Below are 20,185 nucleotides of genomic sequence, written 5' to 3'. Positions count from 1 at the left end.
AATTATTTAAATATTATTATTATTATTATTATTATTATTATTATTATTATTAAAAACACATTTTCATTTTTACCCATTAAAATAAGGAGTGTTATTAATGTCTGTCCATATTAAAATGGACAAGAAAGTCGTTTAATGAGCGAGAAATAACAAAAAAAGGTTGCACGGTTAGAGTAACCCAACTAACGCCTCTGGTTTACCAGTCGGAGACAGCTAATTGGACGTTCTTAGTTGACCCCACAGCCACATGTCCAGTTCTTGTGGCGTTTTCCGGACTTTCCGGGTCCTCTCCGAGTGTCATCGTACTTTTGGGACGATCCGTCGTTCATTTGGGGGACCCTTGAATTTGGACGGAAGAGATGCGTTGTTCGTTTTGATTTTGCAACGAGGAATGGAGGGATCCTGATCAGTTTAATTATTGTGTACTCCTCAATTGGCTCGTTCTCAAGAATAAATAACCTTCTTTTTCGGACGAGCAAAGGGACGACGGCGAGTAGTGGGAGAAGGGATGGGAATTGAGGCGGGGACAGCGAAGGAGAGAGGGGGCGCCGGCGCGAAGTTCCGCTGCCTGACGAGGCGGAAGCAGGTGGACTCTAATCGCAAAAGAGCCGGCGGAGGGCAACAGCTCGCCAAGGCGTTGTCGGTTCCGCAGCTTGTGGCCATAGGTATGAAGTTCATTCCTTTTGTCCTCTCCTGTGCTTTTTTATCGTTTTGTGCTTCTAGTCTATGGTCGTGAGTAGTGCGTTAATCTGTTTCCTTTTTTTTCCCCCTGAAAATTAATAGTTTTGATGATTTTAGTCGTTTAGTTATTGATTTCATTGTAAGGGAAGGAAAATGGATATCTTTGCTGCAGTGGCTGAATTTGACGACTGATGCAATTTCCCCTTATCTAGAATGTACTTGTCATCGTTTCGTTTCCTTTTGTTCAGGGTACATACAATTGGATCTACTTTTTTTTGTTTTTAGCGGGAATTTTGTTCTACATGTTATGCGCGTAGGAAAGAGTTTTGCACTGCTCTTTTTCTCAACTTCTAAGCTAATTTCGCACCTTAGATATCCAGAAGTTTGTTAGTTTTCTTGATTGTAAAGTTAATTTGACATATTACCTGGTTTTGTCCTATTGTTTTTACTTGTCGTCATGGTTCCCTGCTGATTATACTTTTGATCAACTTGGTACGGTACCCATGAAATTAGTTTGAAGCTCATAGAAACAATAGAAGATTGTGGATAGATATAAGGAATGGATGGTAGGAAATGGTTATTTTTGTTGCTTTAAGTGTATTGAAGCCTGAAGATATTAGTCTATGTTCATGTTGTGTGCTTCCTCATTATCTTTCTTATCTCCACTGTCAATTTGAGTTTTTTGTTAAAATATAATCCTGCTTTTAACACTAATCTTACTTCAACCTATTGTTATACTTCTTACATTTTTGTTCACTACTCCGAGAAAGATTCTTGGATGTTGATGCCATATTTGAAATTTTCTTCCTATTTTATATAGGTGTTGGTTCGACAATAGGTGCCGGAGTCTATGTTCTTGTTGGTACTGTCGCCAGAGAGAATGCAGGACCAGCTCTCACCATCTCCTTTCTCATAGCTGGGATAGCAGCTGCTTTTTCAGCTTTCTGCTACGCGGAGCTTTCAAGCCGCTGCCCTTCTGCAGGAAGTGCCTACCACTATTCGTATATTTGTGTTGGAGAAGGGTAATTATTTGATTTTTCAATAACAATTACTTGAGCATTTAAAATTGTGGGAATGTGTTAACATGAAAAACAAATTATATTAGATTGTGATTGTAGAATGATGCTTATTAATCATTCTGTTAGATATAAACTAGTTGCTATTTTATGTTTGTTATCTTTCTTGCCAGTGTTGCTTGGATTATTGGCTGGGCTTTAATTCTTGAATATACAATTGGCGGGTCAGCCGTTGCACGTGGCATATCTCCAAACTTGGTTAGTGAGTTTCCATCACTTCAGCCTTTTTATCTAAGTTGATTGCTTACTCATTTATACCAACAGATGCCATTTCTAAGATAATTATATCCCTCTAAATCATTCTTGCCTTTGTACTTGCCAATTGTTTTGTGCTCATAGCTGGGAATTTTTTTGTTGCACTTTATTACTCATTCATTTTGATGCAAAGATGTTTCGATTCTTTGACAACCAACAAGTGCTCACATAGCTAAGTATTGTTCATCACATCCTCATGCATGTTAAGATTTCTCATTTTGTATTTTGGGGGTGCCTTTTGGTAATCTATGCGGGATTGTATTACTGCTAGTATTCAATTTTCTTATTTTAATTGCATTAACGTAGAGTTTTCCTTGATTTTCTTCTACCACTTACATCTTCAATTGTGATTGTGCACTTTTTTTTGGACATTATTGAATATATGACATGGCAGCTTAATCTATTGTCTCTCATTTTATCATCTACTGATACATTAATTGTTCTTGGATAGTCATTGGATTGTTTTGGTCTATTCTAGTAATTTCACAGGTCCATCTTACCATTCTCATCATCAGTATATCAACTTTTTATACATGCTATTTTTGAGCTGCACAATATGAGTATGACCGATCATGCCACAATTATAAAGTTTTCTTTTAACCTTAGCAGGTACATAGCCATCACACAAGACTTTAATAGTTTCCTCCATTTCAACTATCCACCCTTTATTCTACTTATGAATCTTCATCAACATATCCTACTCAATATCTCCTTGTTGAACAATAGATTCTATATATCTAGAATAACAATAATTTTAGGCCCTATAGCTCTAACAATAAGTTTAGTTTCTAATGCCTTAACTATTATCTATTTGTTCTTATTATTAAAAGTTAGAAATCTATATTTGACATATTTATATTTGAATGTTCGTCTTTGACCGTGAACCCTAGTGTTAAACATTTTCTAATAGTATCATTATACATATTAGAACCCTAGTGTTTGATGGAAAATCCTTTAGATCTAGCTCTTTTAACACTAGATCAAGCAGCTGTTGGTTAACTAGAGTTAATTTTACTTAAAACCTTAAGTTTCTAAAGTTTATCTCAATAATTCAAGCATCTATAGTTCCTTCTCCAAGTTTAATCCATTAGGACATCCACTGTTCATTTATACCAAGGAAGTTTATCTTGAATATGATTGGTAGGCTCATCTATACCCATGTAAAAAAAAAAAAACTTGACCTCAATGAAAAATTAGTATTATAGAAATTCTTTTTTTTTTTACACTCCAAAAAACTGCAAGTTTAATAACCTTTAACTTAAAGTGGATCTTTTGTTTATGAAATCAAATTGATTCTTGGAATCAGCAATTCATCATCAATATGGAAATTTGTTAGCAGTAGTTTCTTTCTGTGTTTTCTCTGATCTTTTCTGAATGCATTCTTTTAACAAATATAAACAACTCCATAAAGGATTTGACAACTGATGTTCTTGGAGAAATGGCAATATTGTGGAAAAAAATTATCTTGACTCTTGGTTCTCTTTAATGAATTGTTTCAGGCATTAGTTTTTGGTGGAAAAGATAGTCTACCTTCATTTTTGGCACGTATTCAGATTCCAGGCACTGATATTGTGGTCGATCCCTGTGCTGCTATTCTAGTGTTGCTTGTGACTGCATTATTATGCATAGGGATAAAAGAGGTATGCCACTAAGAACAAAGCATTTTGATGCTAATCTCATGCAGTTTGCTTGCTAGGTTCTTAACTTTTGATGTTTTTATCTTGCAGAGCACATTTGTACAAGGAATTATCACTACTTTAAATGTTTGTGTCCTGTTATTTGTCATCATTGCTGGTGGATATCTTGGCTTCAAGACTGGATGGGTTGGGTACACTGTAGCTGGCGGGTAAATTTACAACAGAACATTCCATTCAAGGATTTCGATTGATCCTTTAAGTTTCTAATTGTGTATTCTGATGTTTCAGTTATTTCCCTTATGGCATAAATGGAGTACTTGCTGGTTCAGCAACAGTCTTCTTTGCATATATAGGATTTGATTCTGTTGCCAGCACTGCTGAGGAGGTAAGGTTTATTTATTTTACTTTTAGTGATCCTGATCCGCCTGATTAAATTGTGTTGATTGTGATTATATGGATTTTGAAAAATGATGTGTAATTGTTGTTCCCTTTTCCCCTCATTAGCACATTTTCTTGTTTAAGAAAAATCCCTTGCTGCAGGTTAAGAATCCTCAGAGAGATTTACCTTTTGGAATAGCAACTTCTCTGGCTTTATGTTGTTCACTGTATATGATGGTCTCTGTAGTTATTGTTGGCTTGGTTCCATATTTTACTATGGACCCTGACACTCCAATATCATCTGCATTTGCAAGGAATGATGTTCACTGGGCAGTGTAAGTTGCTCGCCTGTTCATCTACCTTATTTCTGTAATATCCTCCTCCTGAGTTCTCATGACTTCTTGATAACCAGGTACATAATCACCTCAGGTGCTTGTCTTGCGCTTTGCTCATCTTTGATGGGTTCCATTCTCCCACAGGTGCAAAATAAGTGGAGCCCTATATCTTTTTTGTTTTCTTTAGCAAATTCATAATGTTATTTAATATTGTAGACTGATGCAAAGAATTCAAAGCATAACTGATTGGCACAACATTTATGTAATCAATTGCTCCAAGCATGTATAAATGAGTGTTTTAGCCAACACACATACTAGATAAAAATGAAAACAGAAATTATTAAGCAATTTCTTATGTCCTTCATAAGCAGGTCTTTTTGACAACAGGAGAACAATTGTCAATAATTTTAGATGAGGTCTCAGAAGAGACAGCACTGAGCCAGACTAGTTTTGCCGTTACTTCGGCTATTGTTGCTCTAATACTATTTGACATACTGAATGTATTTGTTTGAAAATTTTAGCAACGAGATCATTTCTTTGTGATTTCTGTTCAGCTAATCTTCAATATGTTGAAGGGGAGTCTTGGCGCAATGGTAAAGTTGTTGCTTTGTGACCAAAAGGTCACGGGTTCAAACACTAGAAACAGCCTCTTGCAAAAAGCAAGGTAAGGCTGTGTACAATGGATCCTTTCCCGGGACTTCGCATAACGGGAGCTTCGTGCACCGGCTGTCTTTTTTTTTTTTTTCTTCAATATGTTACTTTCTTATTGTTTCAGTTGGCTATGGCTATGTAACTAGTCATGGTAATGCAATGTACAAATATTCTGAATTCTGAATTTCGTTTCTCAGCCTAGAATACTGATGGCAATGGCTAGAGATGGATTGTTGCCATCATTTTTCTCTGATGTTAATGAGCGCACACAAGTTCCAGTGAAGAGCACAATTGTAACTGGGATTTTTGCAGCATCCCTAGCATTCTTTATGGACGTTTCACAACTAGCTGGAATGGTAAATAACTTGAGGACCTACTGTGTTTTTGCATAGTTTTTCACCTTCAATTGATTCTGAGAAAAAAAATGTGAAAGAAACTGCAGTATTCTCAGTAATAACCACCTTGCATTTGGTTTACTCTGTAATGCATAGGTCAGTGTTGGCACACTGCTTGCATTCACCATAGTTGCAGTTTCAATCTTGATACTGAGATATGTTCCACCAAGTAAGGTTCCGCTGCCATCATTTCTCCAGCAATCAATTGATTCAGTTTCATTTCACCATAATTTTCAAAATAATGGGGAAGAGGCAGATTCTTCTAGAATTATCTGCAGTAACAAAGACCAAGATGATGGCATATCTCAAGAAGTTTCTGTGGAATCATCTGATTATCCTCTGATTGCAAAGGAAAGTAACAAAGGTAATAATGACTTAAATCAATGAAATCCCTGAGCTGTGCATTTCTTTATTGGTCACTAATTGTCGATTTCATACGTCACTATTTAGTTATGCATGAGCTCAATTGCACATACTTATAGCCTCATGATTACACAGCTATTTGTTTAGTATGCATCGTCAATATATCAGTTTGTTTAGAGTTAATAGCCATATGAATGTATGTAAAAGTTTAGTCCTGTATGAATGACCATATGTGATATTTAGTCCCTAGGTGTAATATGGGTGGTGGAATTGGTATTGGTGTCAATATTGGTATCGACTGACAAGAAAACTAATACCATCTATATTGAATTAGTGGGATCGATGGGATTAAAATTGGTAGGAACATAAGAAAATGTTTGATGTATAAGATAAAGTACTTCAGTGTGTTCACAGCCGAGTTCTTTTGGTAGGTCGGATGTGAGTTAGGTCGGCTCCTCTTAGGTCGGCTTATGTCGGATCAATAGGGCCGAGCAATGCAAGGACTCCGAGACACTTGGTGATCATATGTCTGGCTTTAGTGGAGGTGTCCGACGATGGCAAATTGGTAAGGAAAACTAGCACCAGAAAAGAGTCAAAAAGGGAGGCGAACCTTGGCAAGATCCCTTCGACGCTCAAGTCAAATTTTGAAGGACGATTGCAAGTTGGTAAGGAAAACTAGCACCAGAAAAGAGTCAAAAGGCAAGCGAACCTTGGCAGGATCCCTTCGACTCTCAAGTCAAATTTGGAAGGAGAAAATAGTAAAGAAGTGAAATAGCACATCATAGTTTACCTCTCGATAATGACACCATTACTTATATAGGGAGTGAAGGGCGGTCAAGATTCCCAAAGGACGTACCTCTTTCCTCTTCACCAAAGGGTGCACCTTTCTATAACAAACACCATCATAACCGCCATGTTGCATCCGAGCTTGGGAACGATATGATTGGTCGAACTTGAGCTCCGCCTTGTGTCGAATTGACTTGAGTTGAACTTGATCGTGGGTTGGTTGACTTAGCTGAAGCTTTGAAGAGTCGGTCTGGTCTAACTTGAGCTTGTCGTGAGTTAGGCTAACTTGACCCGAGTTCCTACTTGAGTCGGACTAATCGGGCTCCGTGTTGACTGAGTCATTGACCCGCCACGTGACTCCTGCCATTTTCGTCACATCACGTGTATAGGAAGTAGACAAATAAATGAGCTTGGATTTTACCTTGTCAAAGAAATAACAAATTCTACATTAATTCCGATTATTAAATTCTGCATTATTCTATTTGCATGTTCCACTTTTTTATAATTATTTAATGTAAGCTTATACTGATTTAAATGCATCTTGAACATAAAAAATATTTGATAAATTATATTAAATAATTATTAATAATATGTCAAATATTTAACAAAAAATTCTTATTAAAGAAAGATGCTCATTATGTTATTCACTAAAAATATGGTTATTAAACTATTATTTCACAATGAGTAATGATTCATTCAATAACATCTGAATTATCTAAAAAAAATTTACATTGTAATTGGGTTATTAATTATTAAGTCACTGAGTTTTTAATGAACTGCTGATTTATAAATAAAGAACAGAATTAAATAAGTATCGTATTCTACAATTCTTCAATAAAAGTATTTAATTAAAAAATGTGGTATGAACATAACTAGTATTTAAAAAAATGCTATAAATTATAAGTTTATAATATAATGAACGGTTGAGTTGATTACACATCAAAATTATATAAAATTCATCTAATTATGTTAAACTATGATTTATAATAACGGTTGAGATGTTAAGATATCAAATCATTAACAGGTTCTGAATTCTAACCTTACTATATTTATTATTATTAAAATGCTAATTTATATTCAAAAAACAAATAATAAATAATAATTACTAAGGAATAGTTATAAGATTATTTTATTATGTTTTAAAAATTTTACATTTAAAATATGGTATTTATAAATATTAACTGATAGCATTATAATAATTGTATTAGTGACACCAGAACAATATATAATTTGTCTAATAATATTAATAATTGAATTATTAAATTATAAAATATTAAAAATAAATGTAAAAATGTGATTACCAAACATCTTAACCATGCAACAATGCTTCTTTCGCACGCAGCTGCACCAAAAGATTGTTGCTTCTTGGAAAAGCATTCTATTCCTCCCCTCACTACTTCTTGTCTTCTCAGTTTCAGGTGAGGTCTCACCCAATTCTAACTTTGAACCCCTATTTCTGTTGATTTTGCCAGACTTCTGCTGATTCATACCTACTTTTCCAAGTTTTCTCAACATCTCAAGAAAAAGTCAGATTCGATTCAGCCGAGATTGGCTGATTTGTCAAACCATCATCAAACTTCTACAAATGTATTTTGGATAATAACCTGGATACCTATCATAAATATCAGAGCTAATAGTTGTGTTTGTATAGTTGTAGTTCTTCATGGAAGACTAGCCAGTTGTTATATGAGAGTCCTTTGTATAGGCCTAATGGTTTTTGTCTCTCAACTCGGTTGCAGAGAATTTGAACGAACAAACACGGCGGCAGAAAGCAGGTTGGAGCATCGCATTAGTTTGCATTGGAGTGCTAATCCTCGCTACATCAGCTTCATATTCATTCTTCCCTAAGTAAGTTATACATTAAATTTTCTTTGTTTAAGAATTTGATATCAATTTTAGAACTTTCAGTTAAAACAATAATCCTCATTTCCCTGATTTATTTGAAGAAATACTCTAGTTGCAAATTTATATGTTGATAGACAGCAGAAGATAAAATGGAGCATATACTGATGCTAGACCCAGCGTATTTTAGTCCTATCCATAGGAAATTATTGTAGCAGTTATAATTTCCCACCAATAAATTTCACAGGATTCTCTTCAAGTAATTTTTTTAAAATATTTTTCTTCCTAGATTCTGAGCTTTACCTAGTATTTGCTCCAATGTCGAACATAGGGACCATGCCAACGTGAACTATACATAAAATATAAATAAGCTACCGGTCGATTTCATTTATGGCTGGACAAACATATTTTGGTGTCATCCTCTAGCAGCTTCTAATGGCCTTCCAATCACATCTTTATAGTTTCCTACGGTACACTACATGCTCAGTCGGGGGCTTACTTCTTCTAGGTGGTTTGTCTGTGCTTTCTTGGATAGATCAAGATGATGCTCGCCACAGCTTTGGGCACAGCGGAGGTACTCTATGATTATGTTCTTTGCATTCTGATAAGTTACAGTAGAATGGCGATAATGGATGTCGGATCTCTGCAGGTTTTATATGCCCGTTCGTTCCATTTCTCCCCGTATGTAGCATCCTCATTAACGTGTATCTGCTAGTAAATCTCGGGTGAGTTGGGAATCTCTTATGTTCCATACCTCCATCTTTCCGACTGTTGCTTCACAGGAATGCTTTAGGTACAAAACAATTCGGAATTAGTAGTGTTGTAGACTAGACAAGGATATGCTCAATGCCATAGAAATGGTTTAGAATAAAAACTTGATTCTTGATGGCTAATCACCAACAACAAACAGCTTGCCATGATCTAACTCTCAAATCATATTTGATTGTCTTTGGATGCTAGTGTTGGGACATGGCTCCGTGTTTCTCTCTGGTTGTTGCTGGGGGTTATCGTGTACGCGCTCTACGGGAGAAGCCACAGTTCTCTGTCCGACGTAGTATATGTTCCCGCGGCGCATGCGGATGAAGTGATCAGAACCTCAGGGTATGTGGCATAGAACCACCCATCACAGCCATTTACCATGTACTACTTGTGAAAGAAGAATTGTAAAATACATGACTGCTTCTACCTCCCAAGGAGTGTAAATAGTTTGTTCACAAATTGATTTTATGGGGGTATATATATTATTGCTTTATGCATCAATATGTAAACGATGCACAACAACTTGAAGGATTTCGAAGTTTCATAAATTGCCTTGCCATGACCTCTTTCGAAAATATGATCATATAGGTGTTTGGAATCTGGCTCCACCATGACTAGGAGTGTAAACCAGTTAAACTACTTGTGAACTACTCGGGTCTCGGTTCGAGAAAAAAATATTCGTTCGATTAAGTTAACGAGTCGAGCTTGAGGGCAATTAGGGGTTCGGAACACTTCCAAGTGTCCCACGTGCACTTAGTCATCTACGTTGGGCGCCCAACAAATGCATATAGATTGCTCGATCTCCGTGCTCAACTCTCATGCTCGATGATCGCTTAGAAGTCTGAATGTGTTGTGCATGGGGAGTCGGGCAACATATTAGAACACCCACTCTCTCTTTACATATATAGAGTTTTGATACGTCACACATCCTATGAGCATCTAAAATATTTCTTTTGATATGAATTTTTTATTTTGTACTTAATAGTATAACTTGCAAGCTAAAAAAAATTAAAAGAAAAAAAATATTGCTCACCAAATATTATAACTCGCAAGCTTCTCACTGTTTAGTTCAATTACACCCCTAATCATGACAGTCCACTCCTCAAATGACATGAAAATAAACAAACAATCCAACCGTCTTCTCTTAACTAGCTTAGTTCATTTGTAAGCTGCACACCTGGTTTGATCGGATCAAGTTGTAACAAAAAGAATGAAGACTCGAATGTTCACCTTCCCTATCTTGTCTCTGTCTCCTTACTCATCTAACCTCCTAGAACCCACTCAGCCTCAAAGGCTCAAAGCCTTGTGTGTGATGATAGGACCTTTTATGTGTAACTAGGCAGTGCCGAAACCCTCCAAACACATGGATCTTCATTCCTTGGATTTTCAGATGTCAACATAACAACAAAAGTTAAGACAATGCATTAGCCATCTGCCAATAATATTTTGTTTTTGTTTCCTTTCTAATTGCTGAATCAATAGGGCATTTATATCCTTACATTGCAAGTAAATAGCATTTACATAGTATCACACTGGTACCTTGTTGGAACAATCAGATCCTAAAATTTCACCAATAGTCTCCGCACGAGCAGCTTCCTTTATAAAAATGATGAAACCGATAGGGATCACGTAATACGATTGCTCGGCATGCAAGACTTGAAACAAATTTCATCCAATTATGGCAGTCGCTACACACGCGAAGATTCTTCATCACTAGGAGGGGTATTTCCGGAGACAAACTCATTAAACCAAAAGCAACAGCAAGCTTCTCGCTGTGGGTGTGTGCTGTGTGGTCTTTCTGATCTTGCTCTGAATCATGTAATAAATAATACTTATCTTGCGTGTAGCCTATTTCAGCCGCCCTGTTGTTCAAGTCTTCCAAGAATTTATAGATTGTATCTGCTTGTTCATGCAACTTATCTCCAACAAAGAATGCATGAACCTTATTCTTTACTTCGATCCAACTTCGTCCAGGCTCTTTTTTAACACCTTTATCTTTCATTAACTGCCTCAACTCATCCCTGCAATCCCATTTCCTTGCCACTGCATAGATGTTTGACAGGAGTACATAGCTGGCTGAATCATCTGGTTCTAACTCCAGAAGATGCTTAGCTGCAACTTCTCCAATTTCCAAGTTCTTGTGAACTGTACAAGCACTAAGTAAGGTTCTCCATACCATAGCATCTGGGGCAATTGGCATCTCCTCAATGAACTCTTTAGCACGGACAAGTTGTCCGCTGCGTCCCAGAATATCCACAATACAAGCATAATGATCTGGCCTTGGAAGGAGACAATGCTCTTCCTTCATTGACCTGAAGTAGGCGAGCCCTTGCTCTACTAAACCTATATGACTACAAGCAGCTAAAATGCCTATGTAAGTAACATGATTTGGTGTAAGTTTTTCTTGCTTCATTTGCTCAAAAAGCTTTAGTGCATCATGGCCATGCCCATGTTGGGAATAGCCTGTAATCATTGCATTCCATGAAATCTCATTCCTCTCAGGCATTATAAAGAACTCAGTTTTTGCATCTTCAATCAAACCACATTTAGCATAAAGCGAAATTAATGCATTACCAGCCTCTATTTCACAATCATAACCAGTTTTTATAATTCTAGCATGGATCTGCTTGCCTTGTTTGATCTCAGCCATGTTGGCAGAAGCACTCAGTGCAGACCCAAATGTAAACATGTTTGCCCTAACACCATACTTGTCCATTCTCTCAAACACCTTTAGAGCCTCCTCCCAGCTTCCACTCTGTGCAAATCCTGATATCAATCCATTCCAGGAAACCTCATCTTTAATCTTAACAATGTCAAACACAGAATAGGCTTCCTTTGTCCTACCACATCGGGCATATAAGTTGATGAGTGAATTTCCAATTGAAATATCTGTTGCATAACCACTGATACAAGCCTGTGCATGAATCTGCAATCCCTGTTTGATGGCTTTGATTCCAGCACATGAACTAATAGCACTAGCTAAGCCAATGTTATCCGCTTTTATGCCATGCAATTGCATTTCCACAAATGTTCGAAGAGCTTCTAGGCAAAAGTCATGCTGTGCATAGCCAGCAATCATGGCAGTCCAAGAGACAACATCTTTCTCGTCGAGCCTTTCAAGAATATTCCTAGCCATCTCAAAGTGTCGACATTTGGAATACATATCTATGAGTACACTACTGACATAAACATTAAGCTCAAATCCCGTCTTTATGGTCAATGTATGAATTTGTTCTCCGAGTTCAAGATCACCAACATAAGTGCAAGTTCTTAGTATGCTGGGATATGTATATTGATTAGGTTGCATGCCCTCACTTTGCATCTGATAGAACATATCAAAAGATTTTCCTAAATCACCCATCTGACCATAAGCAACAAGCATTACATTCCACAAGACAACATTTCCTCTATCAGTTGAATTGAAAAACTCACGGGCAGTTTCTATGTCAGCACATTTAACATAGAGATCGAGAATGGAACCCTCGATTATATATTCTGAAGACAATCCAGCTTTAAGCACATAAGAATGGAGCTGCTTTCCTCTCTGAACATCTCCAATAGAGCTGCAAGCAGTTAGAAGAGCAGCAATTGTGATCGAGTCAGGTCTGAATCCTGCACATTGCATAAGTTCAAAAATACGAAAAGGAGTTTCCTTCTTCCCATTTTGTGCATATCCAGAAATCAGTGTGTTGTATGTGACTCTATCACGACATCGCATCTCATTAAATATTTGTTCCGCCAATACCAGACTTCCACACCGTGAATACAATGTAACAAGAGCATTGCCCACGACAGTTTCAGAAAAGAACCCTAGCTTAACCACTTGGGCATGGATCAACTCACCATGCTCAAAGAGATCAGTCTTTGTGCAAGCACTGAGAACACTGGAGAGAACATAAGGGGTAAGAACAATTCCATAAAGGAGCATCTCCCTAAAAAGATGAAGAGCTTCCCCTCCTAACCCATTTTGTGAAAGACAAGACAACATGGCCACCCATGAAATGCTATCCTTCAGCATTAGGTCCTCAAATACAGACCGTGCAGAATCTACATAGCCACTTTTCGAATACAGATCAATCAAAGGATTGCCAACAATAGAATCACGAACAAAACCATACCTTATTGTCTTCGCATGAATTTGTTGCCCAAGGAACCAATAATTATTATTTCCACAACATGCTCGCAAGGCGCTAGCAATGACAACGGAATGAGGATCACCACAGTTTCTCATTATTCGCATAAACCAGCTTAAAACTTTGTTGTACTCTTTTCTCTGAAGTAGCCCCACAATCTTGTGGTTAGATAAAGTTCTGTGAGGCATATCATCAAGCGAATTGATTGTGCTATCACCGAATGCCAAATATGAATCAACCTGACAATTTTGCGGAGTGCCAACAAAGTGGCATGGCTTCTTCAAATTCCTAGTATGTGTCTCTCTAGCATCCACTAAAGAACCAACATTTGGTATACAATCAAGCAGAGAAGCATGTGAACTACGACCAATGCGAACACCAACATCCACTTCATTAAGAACGGTAAAGGCGTCTCTTTTTGACATTGTCTCGGTTGGATGGCCTTCCACTTCTCCTTCAATTGATTCATCCTGAGCGTGGCAAGCTGCATAGAGACTGCTGACTTTTCTGACAAAAAGAAGAGACTTTGCAACGAGAAAACAGTCATGACTGGAAATACAGACATATGAAAACTATAACTCGCTAAAAGAGTGATCGGAATGGAGTGTCACCTTAAAGATGCTATTTTTCGAGAAGGAGAAGATCGAGGAGGATGATATAGGGCGTAGTGAAAATGGCACCCCCAGCATAAGCCTCGATGAGGTTTGAAATGCATGAGTCTCTACCTAGAGATAGCCCGAGCTAGTGAAGTTTGCTATTACTGAATCTAGGCATATATGGAATGGGGCGTAGCAGGGGAGTTCACTTCTTTTCCAATTCCTAGCCGGACGGACGACGAAGGGCGGCGACGGAAGGATGGAAGGTGGAGGACGCAGTTGGGCGAGGGGAGAAAAGGAAAGAATATAAAAGAAGTGAGAAAAAACGGGCCATATGTGGTTTAGGGTTTAGATCACAAAATTTATTTTATTTCCAACTTTTTTAAAAAATATATATATAAGAAAAATCTTTTTAATAAAGACTAAACAAGCTGTGCTCAACTTTAAGGTATTCAAATTTATTTAATAAAGTAATTAATCGAGCTGAGTCAATCTTAAAATGAATTAAGTTTTTAAAATTAGTGTTTAAACTTGGTTTGGTTTATTTTTTATGAGTTTGAGCTTGTTTGAAACTTGGTTTGAACTTGGTTCGTTTAAATGTTATCAAACTCTCAATTCAAATTTGGCTTGAACTTGGTTCGAGCTTAGCTTGAGCTTGGTTCAAGCTTGATTCGTTTAGATGTTATCAAACTCTCAATTCAAGCTTGTTTGATTGTTTGAAACTTTTAGTTATTTGATTGGTTATTGAATTTGATAATTTAAATTTATTTATTTTATTTTATTATTTTTTAACCTATTGAAAAGAGTTTTATTAATAAATATGATTCGTGAACATTGCTCATGAATATTATTCACGAACATTATTCACGAACGTTAACGAGCTGAATACATATGTGTTCAAACTTGTTTGTTTAGCTTAATGAGTTGTTCAAACTTATTTGTTTAATTAACTTTATGTATATTAAACGAACATAAACAAACTCTTATCAAACCGAACACCAAATTTATTCATGAACACTTGATTCATTTACAACCCTAGTTAGGAGACACTTTGAATCATCAAAATGATATTTCATATAGAAAATACTCTCTACTATTATAGCAGTTAAAATAATTATTATGGTGTGTAATAGCTAAATTGTAGATGTTATAATGTGTTAAAATAATTTTTTTTAAACAAATTAATTTGATTTTAAAAAATACTTTTAAATCAAAAAATATTTTATTAAATTGATAAAAAAAAATTAAATTTGATTGTAATCATTTTAATAATATTAAAACATCATAAAAATTAATGAATATTACAACTGTTATAAATTATAACAATTATTAATTAATTGTTATAACCCCCATGTAAAGGGTAAAATCATAATGATTTATAGTCTTGAGGGCCAGGGGTGAGAATTATTCTCTTCTATTGTAACGGCTACTATACTTTAGATGTCTGATTTCCCTCTGTGAAGGACCACAGTGTTAAAATAAATAAGCCTCAATTTTAGATTGGATAAAAATTATAAGGGCACCCATTATTTATAAAATGGTCATATGGGTATCATATTTTTAATTTAAGTCCAATGAGTGTCTCATTTAGCATGAATTATCTAAAGTATCCTTATATTACCTAATCATTAGATAGAAATTAATAATTAATTTTTATAATTGTAGAAACTAGTTACTAGTTTTTATAATAGTAACTTTATATATTTTGATTTTGTTTCTCCGAGTGATGATATGATAATTCAAATGAATATTATTGGGTCATGATCCTTTATTTAAAATTAGCATGTAGAAACTAGCAATTAGTTTATGCACAATGATAATTTTATATTATTTTAATTCTATTTCTCTTAGTGATAATCTAATTAAATAATATTCTAATGAAAAAGCAAATATATAAATTTCATGATAGTTATCACATTTTAAATGAATATAATTAAAATCTAGTATGTAATTTGTGCAACTTATAGTTACTACCTATTAATTTTCCGAAAAATGATATATTTAAAGAAAGAATCCTAATAAAATGTTCAAGGATATATACATAAAATGATGGAGTTCATAAAAAAATAAAATGATGAACCATAAATTTATATGTCTTGAGCATTTCATTAAAAATTTTCCTTGAACCTATCATAGTTAACCGGTAACTTTTACATATAAAAAGTTAAAATTATTCGATAATTTTTTACCATAGTGTTGAATTATGAATATTTTTTAAATTAAATTATCGTACATTTATTTTTATTTTATTTATTTATTTATTTTTTTTAAAAAATAGAGGATGTTTCTCCCGTGCCCTTTCATTTTTGTCCGAATTTGTAGACGCTGTGGTGGCCCTAACTCGGTTACACAGATCCTAAACTCCTACATTTAGACGCTACGGTGGCCCCCACTGGGGTAAGCAAGAAGTTAGGTGAGAATAACAATTTGTATCGTACACTAGTTCTTTTACCCTAATCTAAACCCACAGCCGGAGTTTTCCCGAGAGCCACGGTTCTCTGCTTACGCTACCCCCATATTTGTACCCTTTTTTTATTGGACAAACGTGTGGGATCCGCTTGCTATAATGCGATTAATTCGTTGGGTTATGTGAACGGGTTTCTTACAATAAAGAGCCAGTTCATCACCGACCTCTTCCATCATAAGACGTCTCTTCCTCTTCCCCAGCTCCCGAACTTCTGCTCCTCTTTCGATCGATCGATCGGTTCGAGGTCTTTGTCATTTTCATCGCGCAATTTTCCGGTTCGCGATCTCGATCGATGAAAATTGGATTTTTTTTTTTTTTTTTGTCTTTCTTTCTCGCTTTCATTTGTCGTGGACTCGACGGCGATGATGCCTGTTTGTTTGTGGAATGGCAGGTCGAAGAACCATGTCGAAGAGTTGCTTCAAGTTGGAGCATCCCCTCGGTTCGTGCCCTTACTTTTCCCCCCTCTTCTTCTGTTCAATAAATGCGTCTGATTTATTTAGGATTTGGATAGATCGAAGGAGGATGGGAATCCGACACCGGGATTCATTCGATTGAATCTGGCTTGAAATTATTCAGAAACTGACTTTAGTAAGATTGCGAATGAGATGAATTCATATAGTCTTGTTGTTGATATAGATAATAGATTGGGGCCGTGCTATTCATGCATGAGCGAGGATCCTGTTTAAACTAGCGTATTTTCTCTGGGGAGGGGAGACTGAGATTGTAGGTCTGTCGAAGACCAATCAGTTCTTAACTTTGCTCGAGTTTTAGAGTCTGACGGATCTTTGGCAGTAAATTTGGGTTTTAAAGGTTTCCAAACTCGATTTGGATTGTTCTATGCTCATATCTGAGACAAATGTTTGGTCTTTCTAGATGAAGACTTGCCAGTGTCTAACATTCTCTTCAATTACTGGTTGTTGCTTTAGGATGGTATTATAATCATCTTCTACTACTTACTAAATTTCATTTCGAAGATGATCTACATAAAATTTTACATTTTGATGGTTCATTTGATGCAGAACATTGTTCTTTTGACTATCTTTTTTTGATTTGGTTTATGAACACAAATACTAGCGTCTCTATTTTAAATCTGCGTACGACTCTCTCCCAGACTAACAATTGCAGCGAAAATTTTTAAATCACTCGATCTATATTTTTGGGGCTTTGTTGGTGATCCCTATAGCTGTCTACTAAGTTTTGCATTTAATGCTTTTTTTTTATTAGGTCATTTCTCCATTATTAACATGACTTTTTATCTGGTTATCTACAATTTGTTGATTAGTCCAGCATATGAATAGACTAGGTTGAAACTTGACTGCCAAATTTTTTTAGAAACACAAGGATATCCACTATAATTCAGCGTAATGCTTTAAATTTTGATTGAGGGTCTCAAGTTTGCCCATATATTCACTTCTGCAGAAAGGAGACAAGCAGAAGCTGCTCGTATCAGGGAGAAATACCCTGATAGAATTCCTGTAAGTAATTCATCTTAATTTTTTAAAAATAGCAGTAGTTGCCACTGTCTCATGCTATTTGTTTGTATGCTACAGGTGATTGTGGAGAAAGCTGAGAGAAGTGACATACCAGACATTGACAAAAAGAAGTTAGTTATTTCTAACGCATTCTTCCTAGGATTTTGATAGCAAATACAAAGTTTTACCTATTTGCTTGCTTTATTATTTATTCATTTATCTGTCAAGCAACATTATTTTAGAACAGATGTGTGTTTTTAAAGGTTCCCCTTCATGATTTTAACTACATGTGACTGTTTTATTATTTTATGGAGCACTTTCTTGTTTTCAATCACATATGTAATCATCTTTTCTATCATATCTCAATATGGAAAGTCCACACCTTTAAGTCCTTACACCGAATTGAATCATTTGCTTCCATTGAGCAAAATGTTCCATCTCTTTTTACTATGTGAAGCTAATAAATGAATATCTACATTGAAATTATGGCATTTTGTTGATTCCATCTATTGATACATTTTCTTAACAACTGGATGATTTTATTTTCACTCATGTTGCAAGCAAAAAACAATGCTAGATTGATTACCAAACGTGATAAAAGGACCACATGTGTTACCTCTTGTTATTACTAGTTAGCAGAGTTTTTAATCCTTTAATCCTCCTAGGAGTATGCCACCGTGGTTGCTTTGCTGTATCTTGTAATACAAGTTGGTAAATAACTCTATCAGGTATCTGGTTCCTGCTGATCTCACAGTCGGGCAGTTTGTTTACGTGGTACGCAAGAGGATCAAGCTCAGCGCCGAGAAGGCAATTTTCATCTTTGTGAAGAATTCCCTGCCGCCCACAGGTAAGAATACTGTGAAGTAAAAGCAATGAAGTTAGTTGTTCGGCGATGTAGATATTGATGAAAGATTCTTGTCGCAGCTGCTATGATGTCTGCGATCTATGAGGAGAATAAAGACGAGGATGGTTTCCTTTACATGACTTACAGTGGAGAGAACACATTTGGCTCTTTGTGAGCACAACATGGTCTATTCTGTAAATAAGATCTGAAAACGTGTGCATTAATTATATCCTATCTATGATACCGTTATCAATTGGATTCCTAAGGATTTGGCTTTACGATTTTTGGATTTGTGCTCATTTATTACAGCCACGTAATTCGTGGTCAAAGGATGGATCACACAAGTTGATTGGTTGATAGGGATGGATCCCACCTATTTAATAGATGGGATCTATCTCCATTAATGAATGTAGTGGTCCATCATCTGGATCATAAATTGTGGTCAAGAGGATTTGTGCTCATTTATTACCGTCAGGATTCTCCGCAATTTGTGATCCAAAGGATGGACCACACAAGTTGATTGGTTAATAGGTATGGATCCCATCTATTTAATAAGTGGAATACATCCCTATCAACTAAAGGATGTAGTGGTCCATCCTCTGGAATGTAAATTATGGTCCAGAGGATTTGTGCTCATTTATTACAGTCAGGATCTTCTAGATCGTAATTTGTGGTCCATAAGATGGATCACACAAGTTGATTGATTGGTAGGGATGGATCCCACCTATTAAATAGGTGGAATCCATCCCCATCAATCAATGGATGTAGTGGTCCATTATGTGAATCTTAAATTGCGGTCCAGAGAATTTATGCTCTATTTATTATCTATTTTTTTTTGTTGAATATATTAATAGGTCTAATTTTCAACAGATATAAAATATTGTATTATGTGTATGTTATTTTCATGTAAATGTTATTTTGTAGGGCAAAATAATCTTTATGATTCATCTGTTGATATCTTATTAAAAGACCGATGATACTTGTCATTTGAGATGAGCAACGTCATTTTTGCTTTGATAATGAATGTGTTAATGAAGTAAAAAAGATTCATAATGAAGTAAAAAAGATGAATTCACCTACTCCCCTCATTGTAGACACACAACATGATGAAGGGAGGTTTGGCTTTACAATATTGATCATCCATTTTTCTTAGATTCTTGTTTTGATAATGAATGTATTAACGAAGCAAAAAAGTGATTTCGCTCCCTTCAAACGTCTCTCATTTTCGGTCTCACAACGAGATGAAAGGAGGTTTAGTTTTATAATATTTATCATCTAATTTTACTTACCCCAAACACCTCTCATTGGTCCCATAATAAAATAAAAGGAGATAAATTACGGTACCAAATGACTCTTAGATGGAAGGATATTTCACCACCAAATGACTCATAGGTGGAAGGATATTTCACAACGACCTCCCATACGATGGCCCATCTCGATAAACAGAGATTTATCAAGAGCACTTAAGCACATAACGGGAGGAACACACAGGCGATCCACAATCTGAGACTCGAA

General features: G+C 35.9%; 3 protein-coding genes across 8 annotated transcripts; 2 read left to right on the top strand and 1 right to left on the bottom strand.

Moving 5' to 3' along the window:
- The first annotated feature begins 470 nt into the window (after positions 1-470).
- On the top strand, positions 471-9,706 carry LOC121984007 (cationic amino acid transporter 2, vacuolar-like). 3 transcript variants are annotated; one of them, XM_042536760.1, is made up of 15 exons: positions 471-665; positions 1,502-1,703; positions 1,871-1,955; positions 3,512-3,652; positions 3,740-3,858; positions 3,938-4,034; positions 4,190-4,362; positions 4,440-4,506; positions 5,211-5,369; positions 5,505-5,577; positions 5,665-5,772; positions 8,297-8,405; positions 8,861-8,973; positions 9,049-9,124; positions 9,360-9,706. In XM_042536760.1, exons 1-15 carry the CDS (start codon positions 509-511, stop codon positions 9,511-9,513), a joined length of 1,833 nt encoding a protein of 610 aa, XP_042392694.1. In that variant the 5' UTR covers positions 471-508; the 3' UTR covers positions 9,514-9,706. The 3 variants fall into 3 exon arrangements, with proteins under 3 accessions (XP_042392694.1, XP_042392693.1, XP_042392692.1); XM_042536759.1 differs by having other exon boundaries at positions 5,659-5,772; XM_042536758.1 differs by having other exon boundaries at positions 5,505-5,772.
- Positions 9,707-10,197: 491 nt separating this feature from the next.
- LOC121983997 (pentatricopeptide repeat-containing protein At4g13650-like) lies at positions 10,198-14,206 on the bottom strand. Of its 3 annotated transcripts, XM_042536742.1 has the most exons (3): positions 13,903-14,205; positions 10,698-13,815; positions 10,198-10,535 (listed from the first exon to the last, which is right to left on the bottom strand). In XM_042536742.1, exons 1-2 carry the CDS (start codon positions 13,978-13,980, stop codon positions 10,726-10,728), a joined length of 3,168 nt encoding a protein of 1,055 aa, XP_042392676.1. In that variant the 5' UTR covers positions 13,981-14,205; the 3' UTR covers positions 10,198-10,535; positions 10,698-10,725. The 3 variants fall into 3 exon arrangements, with proteins under 3 accessions (XP_042392676.1, XP_042392675.1, XP_042392677.1); XM_042536741.1 differs by having other exon boundaries at positions 10,198-13,815; positions 13,903-14,206; XM_042536743.1 differs by having other exon boundaries at positions 10,198-13,793.
- Positions 14,207-16,484: 2,278 nt separating this feature from the next.
- On the top strand, positions 16,485-18,935 carry LOC121984037 (autophagy-related protein 8C-like). 2 transcript variants are annotated; one of them, XM_042536800.1, is made up of 6 exons: positions 16,485-16,629; positions 16,746-16,793; positions 17,774-17,829; positions 17,905-17,957; positions 18,555-18,673; positions 18,751-18,935. In XM_042536800.1, exons 2-6 carry the CDS (start codon positions 16,757-16,759, stop codon positions 18,843-18,845), a joined length of 360 nt encoding a protein of 119 aa, XP_042392734.1. In that variant the 5' UTR covers positions 16,485-16,629; positions 16,746-16,756; the 3' UTR covers positions 18,846-18,935. The 2 variants fall into 2 exon arrangements, with proteins under 2 accessions (XP_042392734.1, XP_042392736.1); XM_042536802.1 differs by having other exon boundaries at positions 16,516-16,598.
- The last annotated feature ends 1,250 nt before the right edge of the window (positions 18,936-20,185 follow it).

This window comes from Zingiber officinale, chromosome 5B, assembly GCF_018446385.1.
Source record: "Zingiber officinale cultivar Zhangliang chromosome 5B, Zo_v1.1, whole genome shotgun sequence".
Lineage (NCBI taxonomy): Eukaryota > Viridiplantae > Streptophyta > Magnoliopsida > Zingiberales > Zingiberaceae > Zingiber > Zingiber officinale.
This window is presented reverse-complemented; position numbering and strand designations above follow the sequence as displayed.